Raw genomic sequence first — 20,832 nt, 5'->3', positions numbered from 1 at the left:
AAAGGTTTATTTAGCATTCCTAAGAATCACATGCAGAGCTTGTTAAAACAGATTACTGGGTTCCACCCTCAGACATTTTAATTCAGTAGATCTGGGATGGGACATCAGAATCTGCATAGGTGGCCGGGCGCGGTGGCTCAAGCCTGTAATCCCAGCACTTTGGGAGGCCGAGACGGGCGGATCACAAGGTCAGGAGATCGAGACCATCCTGGCGAACCCGGTGAAACCCCGTCTCTACTAAAAAATACAAAAAACTAGCCGGGCGAGGTGGCGGGCGCCTGTAGTCCCAGCTACTCGGGAGGCTGAGGCAGGAGAATGGCGTGAACCCGGGAGGCAGAGCTTGCAGTGAGCTGAGATCCGGCCACTGCACTCCAGCCTGGGTGACAGAGCGAGACCCCGTCTCAAAAAAAAAAAAAAAAAAAAAAAAAGAATCTGCATAGGTGATGCTAAAGCACCATGGCTATACATTAAGTGCCCCATTATCACTTCTGTCATGAAGCCACAGACACCCAAGGGAACTCAGGTTGAACAAAGCCCAGCAACAGAGCTCCCTTCAGCCAACACATAACTGTTCTCATCTCTTGGTTCCACTTTTCCTCTGTGGCCTTAACTTCTATACCTCATCTTCCACGCAGCTTGGGCTGCTGCCTGTGGGCAGCCTCAGTCCTAGCTGCAAGATCCACACCTATATATTAATTCTGGCTTTGTTCAGCTGAAGTGTTCATTCTCAAACCAATCCCTGCAGACAGCGACAAATAATCTGGTCAGCTTGAAGAATGTGCCCATCTTTGTGAAAGGACTGTAAGCCACAGTGTGCAAAAGATAATCGCCGTCAGTTTTTGTATATTTAACAATTACTGCTACAGAGAATTTATTCCTTCATTTCCATTTTCCAAATTTTATTCCAAAAAAAGAGGATGTGTGTGGAAGATTAAGATGTCCATGAAGAGTAACCATCATCATTACAATAAAGTATTCAATTGGACAGAAATGACAAGGACCCAATTCAGTATGTAATGTCCTATTTTCCCACTGCACCAGTTAAAAAAAGTCAAAGCCTTCCTAGTGTGGAAGAGTAGGACAGCTTTTACACTGAAATGGTGCCCCAAATGAGTAATAAAATCTCCAATTTTGTCTATTTATCCTTTTCTTTCTGTTCTTTTTCTTTCTTCTCACGCTCAGCTTTAGCTTCTTCTTCCTCATGTTTTTTGATCAACTGTTCCACTTCTTTTTGTTTGAGAACTCTGATTACCGTCTTTCCATTCTCTCTTGTTAGTGTTGCAATTTCCACTAAAAACAAACACATACATGTATTTGTACTGCAGGCAGGCATACTTAGCAGAGAAACTTAATAGGCACTCATGGTTTATGCTCGTCACATCATTTAAACATTAGTTCAGCACTCTCCTATGTTTTATGCTTAATATTATTCGCTTTTTTGAGAACAAAATATCTTTGATTTTGTAATGTTTTAATTACAATTTTTACCTAAATACCTTCTCCTCACCCATCCCAACTTTCTTAGTGGCCATTTTGTCACTCCCTTAGAAAAAGTATAATCGACCAATTGCTATTGCTGGCCTGCTATTAGCTGTGCCGATTAGACGAACCACAATTTTCTTGTAGGAACCTCTGAGGGCTCAGCCAGAATCTTCAACTGGTAATAATAGCTTATTTTTTATGGACTTTTCAAGTCTTTAAAAAAAAAAAGTGGGGGAGGGGCATGAAATGGCCAAGAAAAGCAGACTGATACCTCGAGGGGAAGGAATTTTTTTGTACCAGGGAAAGTGAGTAGTGCCTCCTTGAAACTGGGTGGAAGTAGACAACAGAGGGAAATCTGCATGTAAATGACATTTTCTTTTTGTTTTTATTGAGACAGAGTTTTGCTCATTGCCCAGGCTGGAGTGCAATGGTGCGATCTCAGCTCACTGCAGCCTTTGCCTCCCGGGTTCAGGTGATTCTCCTGTCTCAGCCTCCTAAGTAGCTGGGATTACAGGCATGCGCCACCAAACCTGGCCAATTTTTTGTATTTTTAGTAGAGGCGGGGGTTTCACCATGTTGGTCAGGCTGGTCTTGAACTCCTGACCTCAGGTGATCCGCCCATCTCGGCCTCCCAAAGTGTTGGGGATTACATGCGTGAGCCAATGTGCCTGACCATAAATGGCATTTTCTAAGGAACACCAGGAGCTAAACTGTTCTAACATAAAGCAACATGTTAATTTACCACAATTTCTGAAAAACATTTAGAAATATTCTTTTTCTTTTTTTTTTGAGGTGGAGTCTCTGTCGCCCAGGCTGGTCTTGAACTCCTGACCTCAGGTAATCCACCCAACTTGGTCTCCCAAAGTGCTGGGATTACAGGCGCGAGCCACCATGCTCGACTGAAATATTCTTTTATATAGTCATATAGCTTAAGTTGAACAAAGTATTTGGAATTGCTAACATGAGCTTAAAATAAGAGATTAGTAGATTAAGAACAGGAGAGGGTATCACAACCCATGCAAATGTTGTATCTCTGGTAAGGTATACCAAACCTATGTATAAATATATAACTATATATATATATGCTTTATCATACATAGAACCAAAGACATTGATGAGAAGACTTGGTAACTATTAACTAAAAGTGACACAGTGCAGGATGTCTATCTGTGAGTACTGAGACTGTTCAGTATCAAGCCTTTAAGTGTGGAATACAGTATGAGATTGTGACTCCACAATTTACCAATGTTGGTCTTGCTCAACTCACTTAACCTCATTAAGCCCTAGTATCCTCAGAAGACAGGGATAACATCACGTAATTCATAAGGTTGCTGTTTCAATGAACTAGGATGACGTTAAAAATCTTACCAGCTCCTGGCTGGGCACGATGGCTCACGCCTGTAATCCCAGCACCTTGGGAGGCCAAGGTGGGAGGATCACCTGAGGTCAGGAGTTCGTGACCAGCCTGGCCAACATGGTGAAACCCTGTCTCTACTAAAAATACAAAAATTAGGCCGGGCACGGTGGCTCATGCCTGTAATCACAGCACTTTGGGAGGCCGAGGCAGGCAGATCACGAGGTCAGGAGATCAAGACCATCCTGGCTAACAGGGTGAAACCCCGTCTCTACTAAAAATACAAAAAATCAGCTGGGCGTGGTGGCGGGTGCCTGTAGTCCCAGCTACTTGGGAGGCTGAGGCAGGAGAATGGTGTGAACCTGGGAGGTAGAGCTTGCAGTAAGCCGAGATTGCGCCACTGAACTCCAGCCTGGGTGACAGAGCGAGACTCAAAAAAAAAAAAAAAAAAATTAACTGGGCATGGTGGCATGAGCCTGTAGTCCCAGCTACATGGAAGGCTGAGGCAGAAGAATCACTTGAACCCAGAAGGCAGAGGTTGTAGTGAGCCAAGATTGTGCCACTGTACTCCAGCCTGGTGACAGAGCAATACTCCATATTTAAAAAAAAAACAAAAAACTTAACAGCTGCTAATTCCCCTTGCTCAGTTGAAATAATTAAAGCAGAGGATATGGATTACCTTTTTCAGCGGAGAGTTTACTAACATCCATGGTCTTATTTAGTACTTTGATAGCTAAAGCAAGTGCTGACTTCAAGGTCATTTCTCCTTCTTTGTAGTCTTGTTTCAACATTGACACAGCTGCCTATAAAACATGAATCAACACAGAATTTTAAGTTTTTACATTTTTTAGAAACATGAATTGGTCTAGAAGAAAAATGCCTGAATTACTATTGGCATTACAAGTATAAACAATTTTTTTTTTTGACACGGGCTCACTCTGTTGCCCAGACTGGAGTGCAGTAGCATGATCTCAGCTTACTGTATCCTCAAGTCCCCCCGGCTCAGGTGCTCCTCCTCCCACCTTGGCCTCCTGGGTAGCTAGGATTATAGGCACATGCCATGGTGCCCAGCTAATTTTTGTACTTTTTGTAGAGATGGGGTTCTGCTATGTTCCCCAGGCTAGTCTCAAACTGCTAAGCTCAAGCAATTTGCCTGCCTCGGCCTGGGATTACAGGCATGAGCCACCATGCCTGGCCCATATAAATAATTTTGATGACAGGGAGGGCACACATGGCACAGGGTGAGAAGAGGTGGTACTGATGCTCTATATAGTGTGTCTTTAACCTGAGGTCCTCAGTCTCCCAAGGGGTCTGTCATAGAATTCAAGGGGTCTGTAAACTAGGATGTGAAACAAAATCACAACTTCTAATTTCACAACTCCTAACTGAAAATTAGCATTTATTAATGTAGTTAATGAACCCCAGTGTATTAGCTATACCAGTAACTCTGTCCCCAACGGAAATCACAGATATTTCCATATCACATTAAGGCTGTTGCAGCTATCTTTAAATACTGTTTACATCCATCACCACGGCAAAATTATGGCATCTATTAGACGTTCTGCTAGATTTCACAGCACAACAAAAATACTCACAGCGCTATTATTTCCAATGCATGTGGCCTTCCATCCCCCGTAATTTCCACTTGGGTCACTCTGATAGAGCTGAAAGCCATAGTGCTTATCCCAACCAATGTACAGCAATGAAACACCAAACGGACGTTTTCCTTTAACAAAGAAAAAAAGCCAAATATATCAATAATCTAAATTTAGTATCACTATAGTTACTTGAGCTCAGTGAATGTAGCTAAACCTTTCTCTGTGAACTTAAGCATTCATAAACTGTTCTGTATTCTGGCTACCAGAGATAAGCTCCATTACAAATTCCACTTGTTTCTATGATTTGGACACAGCCAGGAGAGGGAACAGAGAAAGGACCAGTACTGAATTTCATTATTATGTAAACAGCAGTTAGTTTCCAGATCTGAAAATGTTGTTTTGGACTTTCAATATCCTATTAATAAAACTAGGGTAATCTACATGGCGGAGGAACACATTCATTCATGAAGCAAGAATGTATGAAATTCTAGTGTTTTACGCCACTGTAGGATTAATATGGTTAACTGTAACACATTAGTTTCAAATAGCTAGAAGGATATGGAAGGCTCCCAACACAAAGAAGTGTTTGAGATGATTAATGTGCCATTTACCCTGATCTGATCATTATGTGTACCGAAACATCATTATGTACCCAACGAATATGTACAATTCTTATTTGTCAATTAAAAAAATTAAATTCAATTTAAAACAAAGGGTCTATTTTCAATTTTTTACTACCTCAAAAGGGTTATAACTCATGTCTTAACTTTTTGGAATAACATTTTCAAAAAAATTAAGTACCACCAAATTGTGTATATGCTTGCTTGATATCACACAGTGCTGTAACCAACTGCTCACAAGGTATCGGCTCCTGATACTGTAATAAATACCTAGGATAAAGAGATGGGCATATTAGTAGTTTTCTCCAAAACACAGACAGACTCTAAGGAAAATATTCTCTGAAAAGCAATCCATGCCCTGGGGACAACCTAACAGTCATTTGTAATTTGAAGGGGAGGGAACAAGTCAATATCCGAATATTCTCATAGTAAGTAACATTTTGTAAGTTTGGTTGAAAAAAATCTGTAATTTTCAATTCAAAGATTTTTAATGACTTTAATCTTTGCAAAAGTGAGCTCTCCTTAGAAACGTCAAAACTAGGCCAGCTGCAATGGCTCATGCCTGTAATCCCAGCACTTTGGGAGGCCGAGGTGGGTGGATCATGAGGTCAGGAGATCGAAACCATCCTGGCTAACACAGTGAAACCCCGTCTCTACTAAAAATACAAAAATTAACCGGGTGTGGTGGCACACGCCTGTAGTCCCAGCTACTTGGGAGGCTGAGGCAGGAGAATGGCGTGAACCCGGGAGGTAGAGGTTGCAGTGAGCCAAGGTGGCGCCACTTCACTCCAGCCTGGGCAACAGAGTGAGGCTCCATCTCAGAAAAACAAAGAAACATCAAAACTAATTTCTGTATCATCAGTTATGCTATATATGACCATACCTTTGAGCAATGAGCCTTAGTTCATTAGTCAGAACATTAGCATCAGAAGTTATGCCTGCCACACTGCAAGCCATGTCCCTTGAAGAAAAAAAGATATTGATCTGTAAGCAGGGAAGATGCCTGCAAGGAGCATTTATAAATATTAAAAAGCACAGAATTCTATTAGCAATTCCCTACGTTTGCTTCACAGCAGCTACTTCCTTCAGAAGAAACCTATAAAAGTCTTATCTTTGTAGGAGACGTTTACTTGATGTCATTCAACATGAAAGATAAATAAATGCACCCTTAAGTTCGTTAATAGATGTATTTATCATTACCACCCTGTGAATAGGGTAACAGGATTTACGCCAGGAAGCTAAAGTAAATCTCAAGAAGATTTAGCAACAGAGAATACAAAGACAGGCTCGCCACAATGGCTCATGCCTGTAATCCCAGCACTTTGGGAGGCCGAAGTAGATGGAGGGTTTGAGCCCAGGAGATTAAGACCAGCCTGGGCAATGTGGCGAAATCCCATCTCAACAAAAAATACAAAAACTAACTGGGTGTGGTGGTGCGCACCTATAGTCCCAGCTACTTGGGAGGCTGAGGTGGGAGGATCACTTGAGCCTGGGAGGCAGAAGTTGCAGCGAGCCGAGATGGCGTCACTGTACTCCAGCCTGGGTGACAAAGCGAGAATCTGTCTCAAAAAAAAAAAAAAAAAAAAAAAAAAAGATTTTGCTAGACAGATTGCTCTTGAGTAGTATTCATTTCCTAGGGCCTGGCTTGATGGAGGTGACGGGGGACAGTGGCAGGAGGGTTTACAAGCCTGCTTAGGAAGTACAGGGCTAGGCTCCTACTCGAGGTGCATTTCATTTTTTTTGGACCATTTCCTGAGGGCTGCCCTGGCTCTCTTATAGCTGAGACTCACCCTGTGACTATGCCTAGCCAAGTGTGCCAGCTGTTGGGTGAGCCCAACAGAGGCTCTGTGGAGGGGTGACACCACTTTGGACAAGTGTATCCAAAGGCCCTGATAATCAGCATTTACCAAGCCCACCATCACTGAAGGGAAAGTCTCTACTTAGCATGGCCAGCTCTCCATGAGCTGCAAAGTTCTGCACATCTAAATATAACCAACATCTCACACCGTGTACAAGGCTTGGCTAAATTCTTCCCAGATCTCCAACAGGCTTGTTCTTTAGTAAGATTCAGTATAATTCAACAAAATCCTGCATAGCTATTCTAAACAATACTTTGAGGGCCTACTATATGCCTGACACTATACTATTTTATTTCATTCACTTTATTTCATTAAACTGCCACAACCACTTGAGGAGACTCTGAGGCCCAAAGAAATTAAATAATTTGTGCAAGATCACATAGCCTGCATGGGGGAAGCCTGGAGTTGAACCCAAATCTGTGTGACTACTATGTCTGTAATTTTACCACTACACAATGCTAGTTTCTCCACTAAGTGTTTGCCCTGCACTTAAAAGGAGTAACACATGGTACCAGGCCTCAAAGAGGTTTCAAGCAAAATAAAGGTACAACTTCAATCCTACCACATCACACGGAAGAGCCCTCCCAAATTACATAGATCCCACTTATGTGAGAAAGTGAGATTTTTTTAAAAAACTCTTTCCTAAAATCTCACTTACTCATTGAGTTTATAAATTTTTTCAGAAAAAAAGACTTCATCAAGAAGCTTGTGGATGTTGCGTCTCTCTGCTGCAAGCAAAACACCATCATTTGCTAAAATTCCCAAACAGGTGCCTGCATGTCCAATAGCTTCCATGGCATATTCAACTTGGTATAAGCGACCTACAAAACAAAAGCAGTGAGAAGCCAAGACTCTCCTCTATGCTCTTGCACCACTGACCCAAAAGAAATTAGCAAGGAAGCAAGCTAGAAACAAATTCCCACTTTCACTCTTCTACGGTATAATCAACCCGGTGACCATAATTGCTTCGAAGTACAAAAAGGATGAACTTTGCAACTACCAAAAAAAGTTTGTAATTTTTTTTTTCTAAAAGTCTAACACTTTTTTTTTTTTTTTTAAACTTGAGGCAGATTAAACAATTTCTATTTTACCTTCTGGAGAAAATATAGTGGTCCTGGAGTCATATCTTCGAGACTGCAAAGGAAAAACACATGAGTGATTCCTACCCACTGAAAGTAGGCCAACTCCTGCAAGCCTACAAATCACCTTACAAAACCTATCCTGGTATACAAAGTTCAGCAGGTGAGAGGAAACTGACAAGAAAAAAGGCACCATCTCACTGCTTTCCTTCTATTTCAATTTTCCCACACAAGTCTGTAAGCTGAGTACAAGCAATACTATTTATCAGGCAACAGTTTACTGGCACATGTATTAACTCACCATGTTTTCTGAACTTTATATAGTTCCTGTAAAAAGAAAATCAATCATCATTAAAATAAGATTCACAAATTAAAAAGCATTTGCTGACTTTACAAATCAGTTTTATTTACTCTCTTTATTCAGCTAAGTGTCAGGCGTTATGCTAGATGCTGGAATACCAAAATGTGTAAAACCAATTCCTGTCCTGAAAAGCTAATACTGGCAGTTAGGTGAGAGAGGCAGTCATAGATTATAATGCGGAAAGAGGAACCGGGGGTAGAATGGGAAAAGGGATGATGAAAAAAATCCAGAAAGTATTTTTTGAGAAACCGATACAGAAAATGAAAGTAAATCAGAGACGGGAGAGGCAGAAATAAGGCTGAGAACTCTTGGGTCTAAGAGAAAGAACAGGGGAAGAAAGAAGGGAAGGGCACTCCAGACAGAGCAGAAAGTATGAACAAAGGGTACTGAGGCAGGATAGCTTAGTGGGCATGAGACAAACTGCTGATGTTTTTAAAAATACATAAATAAGAGCTAAGCGAGTATCCAAATCCCGCGGAGCCTTGAATGCCAAGTTAAGACACTTAGGCCTTCTCCAGAGAGTCCTGAACTTGGGGGTGGAGGCAGTTATCTTGGGCACCATCAGTACCATTCGTGCAAAAGGCAATACTGGGTGCTCAGTGTTACTTGGTAAAGCCTCAGTCCAAAGCCCACATTCCCAAATACTGGAATACAGGGAATCAAGACTGGAAAGGTAAGCTGGAATCAAATCCTGGAGAGCCCGCGTGCCCAGGTAAAAACAGAATTTTCTCTCTCAGCCACTGGGGCTCCTCGGAATGATTCCCAAGGCCCACAAGAACTGATTAGCATTTTAAATGATCCCTCTGGCTGGTGAGAGACGGAGGGCAGCGAACTGGTTGAGGTAATAGGAAGGTGCAAAGTAAGGATGGCCCAGAGCAGAGAAACAGGTAGGACACAGACAGACTCGCCGGGGATTTCTGATTCGAGCGTAAGCACAACTTTCTGTGGTCTCCACGCCTGACGCCGGTCACAGCACGATTTTGAGTTCACCGGCACCTCCGGGAGCGCTAACTTTCACGTACCGAACTCCCGGGGACGGAAGCCGCCGAGGACGCAGTCCTCGGTCCTGCCCACAGACCCCCACCCTCAGCTCGCCCCCTCGCCGGGCCCCGGCGTCCAGGCTCGGTACGGGGAAGCCTCCAACGGCGGCCGGAGGGGGCCATTCCCGGCGGCTGGTCTGTCACCGTGGAGGCGGTGCAGAGTCATCGTGCCCACGGCTCCTCGGCGGCAACTGCAGGCCGGGACCGACTGTCTTGACGTTCACGACCCCCGCCCAAGGGAAGAGCGGCCATGCTTCCGCGGGCCCCCAGGGGCCAAAGGCTCACCAGATGGAAGACCCTGAAGACTTCAGATGTCCACTGAGCCCTTATCTCCGCGGGAAAATAAACCACCAGGGCTGCCCGAATAACCGCTGCTAATATGGCCCCCGCGCTTGCGCAGAACCGCTAAGGGAGGGGGTAGTGGGATGGCCGAGGACACGGAAGTCCTCCTTGTGGGGCGGAGCTAGAACCCGTGGCCCTCGTGGGAGGTGGGGCGCGGCGCTGCAGCAGGTGGAGGAGTTGCTGCGCCATGGGGAGGAGGGCAGGAAGACCGTAGCCAACCAAAAGGTGGAATAACTAATTTCCTTCTCTTACCCTTGGCGCTCTACTTTCACTTTCTCTTCACTATTCACACCTAGGATAGCAAATAGTGTGGACCGGCTTCTTAATTGCTACCATTCCTGTCCTGTTTCCTGAAATGGTTCCAATCACATGAGCCTTTACCTCTGTCATCATCTCCCTTTTTCATTCTGGCTTTCACTTTTACTGCTGATTTTGGACATTTACATTATGATGAGGAAGGCTGGGTGGCTCAGGCCTGTAATCCCAGCACCAGCACTTTGGGAGGTCGAGGAGAGTGGATCACCTGAGGTCGGGAGTTCGAGACCAGCCTGGCCAACATGGTGAAACCACGTCTCTACTAAAACTACAAAAATTACCTAGGTGTGTGGTGCACGCCTGTAATCCCAGGAAGCTGAGGCATGAGAATTGCTTGAACTCAGGAAGCGGAGGTTGCAGTGAGCCAAGAGTGCCCCACTTCACTCCAGCCTGGGCAACAGAGTGAGGCTCCGTCTCAAAAAAAAAAAAAAAAAAAAAAATTATGATGATGGTCGGGCATGGTGACTCACGCTTGTAGCTTCTACTGCTTTGGGAGGCTGCGGCAGGAGGATGGCTTGAGGCTAGGAGTTTGAGGCTGTAGTGAGCTGTGATCGCGCCACTGCACTCCAGCCTGGGTGACAGACAAAGACTCTGGCTCTAAAAATTTAAAAAAAATTATGGTCAGGTTCACACTTTTAGGAGAATTTTCACTTGGTCTGTTTCTCTGCTTTTCACTAGTCAGAAAGGATTACCCTGACCAGCGTAGTTAAAACAATACCCTACTGTCAGCATATACTTGCACCATTTTATCTTCTTTACTGAAATTGTCATACTTGTTTATGTGTTCATTATCCATCTCTCCACCCTTTTGCTCATTCAGCCTCAGTCCCTATGTAAACTATCTACTATTCATTTCAGGTTTTTTCAGGCTAGAAGGTTGACTAGATCTGGGTTCATATAAAGTCATCTGCTCAGTCTCTCCCAAAAAGCAACCCATTGGGCAGAAACTCTGTCCTCTTCATGTTGGTTGCAAAATAATTGGGGGATGTGGGCTTTGAAAAGGAGATGGCTTGGAAGTTGCATTTTGGGGTCTCACCTATCGTCTCTGCTTTCCAAGCACACAGGGAAGTGAGCCAAGGCAAGATGGCAAAGAGTCACACACAGGTGGTGCTCTGAAAGCATCCTCAGGTGGTGTAACGTATGGCATCTCTGAGGGCCCCTGCCTGCCACCTTAGTTCATTCTGCAGAATTCAGTGAACAGTAACTTTTAAGTCAGAGGTGGAATCTCTCAGGTCAAAAAAAGAAGGATTAGTTGAGAAAAAGGACAAAAGAAGAATGAGTCTGACAAGTGTGGTTGACTGAGTAGTTCCGTCTGATCTGAATGGAGGAGATAATATAGGAAGTAAAGAAGGAAAGGTGTTTGAGGCCAAAGTGTAGAGTGCTTTTAGTGCCAGAATTTGTTTTGGTCAGTAATGGGAAGACAGGATTAAAGTGATGTTTTAGGATGATGAACCGTCTACATCTCTCATCCCACATGTTCCTCTTACAATGTGCCACAGATGGTTCCCATTGAGAGGTTCTGTGTCCCCTTATTCTGAATCTGGGTGAGCCTGTGACTACAATGGAAGGGATATCATGTGACTTCCAAGAGCAAGTCACAAATAGTGATATGGTTCTGTCTTGTCCTCTTGGGATGGTCGTTCTTGGGACGCAGACACTATGCTGTGAGGAGGCAAAGGCCACATGGAGAGGTGTTTGGCCAAGAGCCTAGATGAAGTCCCAGCATCACCTGCCAAATAGCTGAGTGAAGATCCCTCCAGATGATCCTAGTACCCAGTTGTAACCAGGCAGCTTAGCTTCAAACTGCATTAAAATTTTTTCCCCCTTTTCCTTGGGTTTAAAGATACAACCTTGAAGCAAACTGCAGAAGCCTTTTCTAGACTCCACATCCTTCCCTTTCTCATCATATATGCTCCCTTCACATAACTGTCTATTAGTATCTAATTATGTGTCTTCTTAGAAGTTCCAGGGGTCAATCCTGAGACACAGAGACCAAGTCTGGAGACCCAGCTGCAAGGTTCCAGAGATTACTTCAAGGCAGCTAGTTAACAACCTGGCCTTTGTTGAAATGCCATCAGCCCAGGGTCCAGGTGGACCAGAACCCAAGATAGCCACCAGAACAAGACACACGGACAACTGTACTCAGCCCAGTTCTTGCATGTCTTCCTTATCAAGTTTTTTCTTTTTAAACCCCTGCCTTCTTCCTAAAAATAGAAGCCGTTAATTTGGAAAGGAATCTGACTGCTTTCCCTTTACTATTTTTGGTTAATAAATTCTGTCTTTCTATTATACCTCACCCTTGTCAATTGGACTCTTAAGAAACGAGTGTTCGGTTACACAGTGATTGAGTCTCTCCCAGGCATCAAATCTCTCCCAGCCTTAAAGTCTTCCTAGCTGAGGCCCCAGCACTGGAGAGCAGAGACAAACTGTCCCAGGGCCTGTCTGAATTCATGACTGCCAGAAACCATAAGCTAATAAAATGATTAAAGTTTTAAGCCACAATTTTTTTGGTCATCACAGAGCAATATATGTAACCAGAGTTTTTATCTGCCTACATAATACGAAGTGCAGAGGTTAGGGAGACTAAGAACACCAGAAAGTAAAGGTGTGTTGTAGTCCAGGGGGGTTAAAAGCCTGGACAGAAGGCACTAGCAAGAGCAAAGAGTCTTTGCCAGACATACAGCATTAATTCCTAAATCTGGAACTGGGTTTTCTCCACGTTGTTTGAAAGGACCAGGACCTGGCACTTGTAGTGGTGTGTTCATTCTTACAGCTTATTCAACAAATCTTTACTGGGTCTTCTAGGGGCCTGGCATGGTGCTAGGTCCTGAAGGTAAAGTAAAATAAATGTTTAATTTATGCATTGTATTAGGGTTCTCCAGAGAAACCGAATCAATGGGATGGATGGATGCATAGGTAGACAGACAGGAGGGGATTTATTATGGAACTAAATTATGGAGGCTAAGAAGTCCCACGATTGCTCTCTGTTAGCTGAAGAACCAGTGAAGCCAATTGTGTGATTCAGTTTGAGTCTAAAGGCTGGAGAACAAAGGAGATGATGGTGTAACTCTCAGTCTGAGGCTGAGGACCTAAGAACCTGACGGGCTGCTGGTTAAGTCCTGGAATTTTGCTATCTGAGGGCAAGAAAAGATGGTTGTCCCAGGAGAGAGACTGAATCCATCTTTCCTTTGTCTTTTTGTTCTATCCAGACCTTCAACAGATTGGATGGTGCCCACCCATATTGGTGAGGGGGATCTTCCTTAGCTACTGATTCAAATGCCAGTCTCTTCTGGAAACTTCTGCACAGACATGCTCAGGAATAATGCTTTGCTACCTATCTCTGTGTCCCTTAATCCAGGCAAGTTGACACCTAAAACTAACCATCACAGCCACCAAAGAGTTTATATAAACCACATGAAATTGATTGATTGGAGACAAGTTAGAACAAACACCAAATAGTAAAATATCAATGTAATGCAGCATATAAACATCTAAACAGTGGTCAGCAATATCTGCATTAGGAATTGCGTGAAAGGAAATCTATGTTAGCAGGGGCAAACAAGAGGGAAATCTATAGAGTTTCATCAATTCAGAGGATCAACACTGGTCTGAAAGTGAAACCCAAGTTTCAGTCCATTTTTCTGGTTCCTAGTTTTTAGCTTGAGTGGTCAAACTAGATAAAAACCACAATCCCTTAAATTTGAGAAACGTAAGTGCTTTCATGTGAATGATCTCATTTGTTCCTCCTGTGTGTGAGTGTGTGTGTGTGTGTGAGTGTGTGTGTGTGTGTGTGAGAGAGAGAGTGTGTGTGTGTGTGTGTGTGTGCAGCAGGGACAGGAGAGGAGGGAGAGGGAGAGAAAGTAGCATGGAACTTTGTGGTAGTGAAGAGCATGGTCTGCATCAGAAAGACCTGATTTAAGCCCTAGCTCTCTTTGAGCAAATTATTTTTACTTTTTCAGCTGCTATTTTCTTATCTGAAAATGAGAATTAATTATAACAGTACTTCCCTCATGGGTTTGTTGTAAAAATTGAGTAAGCTAATGTGTGTAAAATACTTCAGTGCTGAATAAATGTTGGCTTTTATTATATATTGTTAAAAAACAGCACAGGCTGGGTATGATAGCTCACGCCTGTAATCCTAGCATTTAGGGAGGCCAAGGCAGGAGGATTGCTTGAGTCCAGGGGTTTGAGACTAGCCTGGGCAACATAGTGAGACCTTATCTCTACAAAATAAAATAAATTAGCCAGGCATGGTGGCACATGCCTGTACTCCCAGCTACTCAGGAGGCTGAGGTGGGAGGACTGCTTGAGCTCCGGAGGTAGAGGTTACAGTGAGCTGTGATCACACCACTGCACTCCAGCGTGGGTGACTGAGACCCTGTCTCAAACAAAAAAAAAAACAAAAAAAAAAACCCCAAAAATTCAGGAAAGACAGAGATTCCTAAAATTCTACGATTCTAAAAACCAGTAGGGCTCACTGAATATAAGAGAGGCAAGCAAAAAATTACTCCAATATTCTGAGTTTGGGTAACCTGGAATATGGTTCATTTATTGAGTAAATAGTTACTGAGTCCTATGTGTTAACACTGTGTTAAGCACTTGGCACTGTTCTCTCATGAAATTCTCACAATGAACTCTGTTAACTGTATGAGATAGGTATTACCCCAATCTCTACAAAAATTTAAAGAATTAGCTGGGCATGGTGGCACATGCCTGAAGTCCTAGCTACTAGGGAGGCTGAGGTGGGAGGATCACCTGGGCCCAGGAGGTTGAGGCTGCAGTGAAACCCTGTCCCCCTGCCCTCAAAAAAAAAAAAAAAAAAAAAAAGAAATGAAATCGAGGGACAAAGAAGTGAAAAATGAACCATATAAGACAATTTAGAGAAATATCTACTTTGGGAAGACTAGGTAGGTAGACAGAAAGATGGAGATAGGATCAATGCCTGTTCATATATATAGAAAGATAACTATTGAGTGTTTGAATGGCCAGGGTTCTAGGCTTGAGTCATCTGTAGACAATGAATAGTTGAAACCATAAGAATAGTAAACAGCCATTTACTAAATCATACTAAAGGAGACATGAAGAGAAACCAGTGAAGGAAACACAGTGGGATACCTTCAGCCAAGTATACAGTGAGCTTCAGTCTACCCAATCTACTTCATAGTCATCCAAAAAGAAATTATAGAGAATTAAAATATATATGCTTAAGGAGGTTCCTGGTATCAGTCTGAAAGGAACCGTTATATTTGGGTAGGTGAGGGGTTAGTGGCCTTGCCTGGATGTCATTATTTGCTTCCTTGCAGTTCCCAGGGTCTTCCAGCATCTGTCTCTGGAGTTCCAGTTTCAACCACCCTCTCAGACAAGTTAAAATTTTTTCTCCAAGAATGCTGCCTGTGGCCGGGCGTGGTGGCTGACGCCTATAATCCCAGCACTTTGGGAGGCTGAGGTGGGTGGATCACAGGGTCAGGAGTTCAAGACCAGCCTGGCCAACATAGTGAAACCCCGTCTCTACTAAAAAATACAAAAAATAAGCCTGGCGTGGTGGCGGGCGCCTGTAATCCCACCTACTCAGGAGGCTGAGGCAGGAGAACTGCCTGAACCTGGGAAGGGGAGGTTGCAGTGCCGAAATTGCCATTGCACTCCAGCCTGGGCAATAGTGTGAGACTCTGTCTCAAAAAAAAAAGAATGCTGTCTGTGCTTTCTCCTAAAGCATCTTAGTGTGTGCCTTCTCCATCCTTTCTTCTAGCACACATTTATTTTCAAATATTTTTAAAGACCTCTCTGTAGGAAAGGCACTATAATAGCAGGTGTGATAAGAAGGGATGAGAAGACAAAAATAAGTTTTACATGGTCTCTGCCCTCAACAGCTCTCAGGCAAGATGACTGCACAACCATGATCCATTATGCAAAGTGATGGGCCATGAAAAAGACACAGTGCACTGGGATTTGAGAGAAAGGACAGATCAGAGGAGGTTTCATAGAACTGCTAGTATGTTATCTAGGTCAGTATGTTATGTCCAGATATTTAAAATATGTCAATATATCTGTATGTATATATTATTTTAAAAATTAAAAACAGTCATTAATCTCAGGACTGGAATAGATCTTGTGAGATTATCTGATTCAAAATGGTATCATATGTGTTTATAGACATGGCAAGTGAGACTCACAGAAAAATATGCTTGCTCGTGATACTTTTGTGAATTTTAAAAAATTGTCATGAGATTGCTTGAAGACCTTAGGGATTTCATGTGCTCTGTCATATTCAGAATTGATCCATTCCATCAATTGATTTTTAACTATACAGGAAAATCCTTCCTAAAATTTGATTGCGCCCTATTTTAATTACCCACATTAAAGTGAACTTTTAGTCACATGGAGATCTCAGTCACATGGAGATCCCAGATTCATAGGATTTGGCAGTTTCAAACCAGATTTCTTCTACAGCTTTCTGACCCATGTCAAACATTTGCTGTAAGTGTTTCCACCCTGTTTTTGCAGTAACCATGAAATAATCTTTGTTCTCTGGGTATAGCTGGCAAGAGTATGCAGCCATGACAAGTGACTGGCAAAAACGACTGCATACAAGTAAAAACAAAGCACCCTTCTCTATAGCTGTCAGTGGGGTGATGCTTTCAAACCCTGCAAGGACATGGCCTCCTACTTGTATAGGATTTTTGCTTTCAATCATCATGTACATGATGGTAATTGCCAGTTCAAACACATAGTAGCCATAGCTCATGTCATCAAAGTCTAAAATCCCAGACACTTGATATTCAGCATTTCCAGAGGCTGACTTGCTGGACTCTATTAAAATATTATGGTCATTAAGATCTCCATGATTGATACCTGAAAATAGAAAAATCACATAAAAATAGTTATTGAATATTCCAATTTATTCCCCTTCCATTTCTCTTTCATAGGCAAAGCCATTCAGATAATTTGATGAGCAGTCAGAGATAAAGGGCCAAGCCCTATTTTTCTTGAAGTAAAATAATTTCATCTGAAAATAATAAAAGCAGTTAATTTGGGGTGGTTGTTTTGCTTTTCATCAATACAAGGCCAGAAGATGGAGACTGCAGTCACTACAAATACCTGATTTTGGCTATTAAAAGAGTAAAGTGAAAAGAACTGCTCAAACCCAGAAATGTTTAAAAAGAATAGAAACATATTCATATTGTTAGAAGAAACAAAGAGTCCTAGAATGAACCAGATTTACCTTTATTTTCATCTAGGATTTTATTTTATTTTTATTCTTTGAGATAGAGTCTCACTGTGTTGCCCAGCTGGAGTACCCTGGCACAATCTTGGCTCACTGCAACCTCCATCTCCTGGGTTCAAGCAATTCTCCTGCCTCAGCCTCCTGAGTAGCTGGATTACAGGCGTGTGCCACCACACCCAGCTAATTTTTATATTTTTAGTAGAGACAGGGTTTCACCATGTTGGCCAGGCTGCTCTCGAACTCCTGACCTCAAATGATCTACCCGCCTCAGCCTCCCAAAGTGCTGGGATTACAGGCCTGAGCAACCATGACTGGCCTCACCTAGGATTTTAAACAAAATTTTCTGATAATGTGGTAATTCTAAATTTCCCATTTTTTGATTACTGAAATAGGTGATGATAGAGATATATATATATATATTTGAGACGGAGTCTCTCTGTCTCCCAGGCTGGAGTGTAGTGGCGCGATCTCGGCTCACTGCAAGCTCCGGGTTCACGCCATTCTCCTGCCTCAGCCTCCCAAGTAGCTGGGACTACAGGCGCCCGCCACCATGCCCAGCTAATTTTTTGTATTTTTAGTAGAGACGGGGTTTCACTGTGTTAGCCAGGATGGTCTCGATCTCCTGACCTCGTGATCTGCCCGCCTCGGCCTCCCAAAGTGCTGGGATTATAGGCGTGAGCCACCACGCCTGGCCTGGTGGTGATATTTTAAGTCAGTACTACTCAAAGTGGGGTCTGTGGCCAGTACTGGTCTACAAAATGTTACTAGTCTGTAAGAGATAAGAACAGAGTTGAGAGTGTTTAGAAAATTTTACAGTCATATGACATCCAAGAGTGTGATCAGTGGCCTTGTCTCATTGAACGGAGCATATAGGAGTTCAAGTTTTGTCAAATTCCCGTGGTTAGTTGCATGTGACACGAACTGTAAGCGAATCATGCATAGTAGGACCATATGCCAGACTGTAATGGGTTGGGGGAAAAAACCCACACTTGTCTTTTACCATAGATAGTCTAAGAAGCACGGATTTAAGCCACTGACTAAAGATTAGTAAGAGATGTCAATGAAGCCCTGAGGCACATACATGATATAAAGTATATAATTTTAACTTTTAATTATAATGCTGACTTTTTCTATATGATTTAGGATTGTGTAAATCATGCTTAAGCAATGTAACATAGTGAGTGGGCACACAGAAACAATATTATTGTAAATCATGGATTTTAAAGTATGTATTTCTGAAATTGGGATATATTATATAATTGACTCAAAAATATATAAAGTAAAATTTGACTGCGCGTGGTGGCTCATGCCTGTAATCCCTTTGGCCACTTTGGGAGGCCAACGAGGTGGATTGCTTGAGTCTAGGAGTTCCAGACCAGCCTGTACAACATGGTGAAACCCTGTTTCTATTAAAAATACAAAATTTAGCCAGCATGATGGTGGGCATCTGTAGTCCCAGCTATTCGGGAGGCTGAGGCAAGAGAATCACTTGAACCCGGGAGGCAGAGATTGCAGTGAGCCCTGCACTGCAGTCTGGGCAACAGAGCAAGACTATCTCAAAAAAAATTTATATACATATATATATATGGCAAAATTTGACAGAAATACAAGCAAAGAATAGGCAATCTGCAATCATAGTAGGATTAAAATATACTTTAACATGTACTTTACTCAATAATTGTTTAAAAAAAAAAAAAAAAAAAGCAGACCAAAATGTAAGTGAAAGTTACAGAAAATTTAAAAATTATTAATAAACTTGACATAATGGGCATATATAACTTCATACCCAACACTGCAGAATACACTTTCTTTTAAAGCACACATGAACCATTCATAAAAATTTACCAAATACGCCGGGCGCGGTGGCTCACGCCTGTAATCCCTGCACTTTGGGAGGCCGAGGCGGGCGGATCACGAGGTCAGGAGATCGAGACCATCCTGGCTAACAAGGTGAAACCCCGTCTCTACTAAAATACAAAAAAAATTAGCCGGGCACGGTGGCGGGCGCCTGTAGTCCCAGCTACTCGGGAGGCTGAGGCAGGAGAATGGCGCGAACCCGGGAGGCGGAGCTTGCAGTGAGCCGAGATGGTGCCACTGCACTCCAGCCTGGGGGACAGAGTGAAGACTCCGCCTCAAAAAAAAAAAAAAAAAAATTTACCAAATACTACATGATAAAGTGTATTTGAAATGACTGAAATCATATAGAGCTTGATCTGTCTAATATGGTAGCCACTAGACACATGTGGTTATTTAAATTCATTAAGATTCAAACTGGAGGGCTGGATGTGGTGATTCACGCCTGTAATCCCAGCAGTTTGGGAGGCTGAGGTGGGCGGATCACTTGAGGCCAGGAGTTCAAGACCAACCTGGCCAACATGGCAAAACTCCGTCTCTACTAAAAATACAAAAATTACCCGGGCATGGTGGTGCATAATTCCAGCTACTAGAGAGGATGAGGCATAAGAATCACTGGAACCCAGGAGGCAGAGGTTGCAGTGAGCTGAGATCATGCTACTGAACTCCAGCCTGGGCAACAGAGTGAAACTGTCTTTAAAAAAAAAGAGGGCCGGGCGCGGTGGCTCAAGCCTGTAATCCCAGCACTTTGGGAGGCCGAGACGGGAGGATCACAAGGTCAGGAGATCGAGACCATCCTGGCTAACACAGTGAAACCCCATCTCTACTAAAAAATACAAAAAGCTAGCCGGGCGAGGTGGCGGGTGCTTGTAGTCCCAGCTACTCGGGAGGCTGAGGCAGGAGAATGGCGTAAACCCAGGAGGCGGAGCTTGCAGTGAGCTGAGATCTGGCCACTGCACTCCAGCCTGGGCGACAGAGCGAGACTCCGTCTCAAAAAAACAAAAAGAAAAAAACAACAAAAAAAAAACACCAGGATTCAAGCTGGGTACATTGGCTTATACCTGTAATCCCAGCACTTTCAGAGGCTGATGTGGGAGGATCGCTTGCAGCCAGTAGTTCGAGACCAGCCTGGGCAACATAGTGAGACTCCATCTCTATAAAAAAATGAGTGATGCATGCCTGTAGTCCCAGCTATAAAAAATTTTTTTTTAGCTCAGTAAGATTAAAATAAAATTGAAATTCCTATTCCTTAGCAGCACTAGCCACATTTCAAATGCCCATAGCCACATAGGAGCTATTGTATTGAACAACACAGATACAGAACATTTCCTTCATTGAAGAAAATCCTACTGGACAGCACTAATATAAAGTATGTTCTCTGATCACAATGTAATTACCGTAGAAATCAACAATAATATATAACCAAAAAAAGTTCATCATATTTTGGGGAACAGGATTTATACTTCTAAATATCCATGAGTAATAATACAAAAAAAGTAGCCAGGCATGGTGGCACACACCTGTGGTCACAGCTATTTGGGTTACTGCAGCAGGAGGATCTCTTGAACCCGGAGGTGGAGGTTGCAGTGAGCCGAGATCGCACCACTGCACTCCAGCCTGGGTGACAGAGCAAGACTCCAGCTCAAATAAATAAATAAATAAATAAATAAATAAATAAATAAATGGTGAATTTCATGGTTTGTGAA

At 42.9% G+C, this 20,832-nt stretch overlaps 2 protein-coding genes across 10 annotated transcripts in view; both read right to left on the bottom strand.

Annotated features, from left to right (window-relative positions):
• Positions 1 to 870: 870 nt before the first annotated feature.
• Positions 871 to 9,800, bottom strand: PSMA4 (proteasome subunit alpha 4). Of its 8 annotated transcripts, none has more exons than XM_025389865.1 (9): positions 9,679 to 9,800; positions 8,294 to 8,319; positions 8,005 to 8,047; positions 7,572 to 7,734; positions 5,938 to 6,015; positions 5,236 to 5,324; positions 4,432 to 4,562; positions 3,516 to 3,639; positions 871 to 1,290 (listed from the first exon to the last, which is right to left on the bottom strand). In XM_025389865.1, exons 2-9 carry the CDS (start codon positions 8,294 to 8,296, stop codon positions 1,136 to 1,138), a joined length of 786 nt encoding a protein of 261 aa, XP_025245650.1. In that variant the 5' UTR covers positions 8,297 to 8,319; positions 9,679 to 9,800; the 3' UTR covers positions 871 to 1,135. The 8 variants fall into 8 exon arrangements, with proteins under 8 accessions (XP_025245650.1, XP_025245654.1, XP_025245653.1 ...); XM_025389869.1 differs by having other exon boundaries at positions 7,572 to 7,641; positions 9,679 to 9,798; XM_025389868.1 differs by having other exon boundaries at positions 5,239 to 5,324; positions 9,679 to 9,797.
• A 3,003-nt stretch (positions 9,801 to 12,803) lies between these two features.
• Positions 12,804 to 20,832, bottom strand: part of HYKK (hydroxylysine kinase) — a 30,229-nt gene continuing 22,200 nt past the window's right edge. Inside the window, exon 5 of one of the 2 annotated variants that reach the window (XM_025390546.1) lies at positions 12,804 to 12,877. In XM_025390546.1, the coding sequence (XP_025246331.1) occupies positions 12,876 to 12,877 (2 nt within the window). In that variant the 3' untranslated portion in view covers positions 12,804 to 12,875. Of the gene's footprint in view, positions 12,878 to 16,438; positions 16,900 to 20,832 lie in introns of those variants that run through there. The other variant, XM_025390545.1, reaches the window with a different exon arrangement.

The sequence above is a fragment of the Theropithecus gelada genome, chromosome 7a (assembly GCF_003255815.1).
Source record: "Theropithecus gelada isolate Dixy chromosome 7a, Tgel_1.0, whole genome shotgun sequence".
Taxonomy (NCBI): Eukaryota; Metazoa; Chordata; class Mammalia; order Primates; family Cercopithecidae; genus Theropithecus; species Theropithecus gelada.
The sequence above is the reverse complement of the archived record's forward strand: the minus strand, read 5'-3'. Positions and strand labels throughout refer to the sequence as shown.

What these genes read in the sequence shown, in the direction of transcription:
- PSMA4 (XM_025389864.1), bottom strand. Translation starts at nt 8,188, where the DNA reads ATGGTGCCTTTTTTCTTGTCAGTTTCCTCTCACCTGCTGAACTTTGTA. An exon ending in AAAATTTATAAACTCAATGA is followed by an intron (nt 6,016 to 7,571) that starts GTAAGTGAGATT and finishes TTTTTCTTCAAG; the next exon opens with GGACATGGCTTGCAGTGTGG. An exon ending in TAAACTCTCCGCTGAAAAAG is followed by an intron (nt 1,291 to 3,515) that starts GTAATCCATATC and finishes GTTTGTTTTTAG; the next exon opens with TGGAAATTGCAACACTAACA.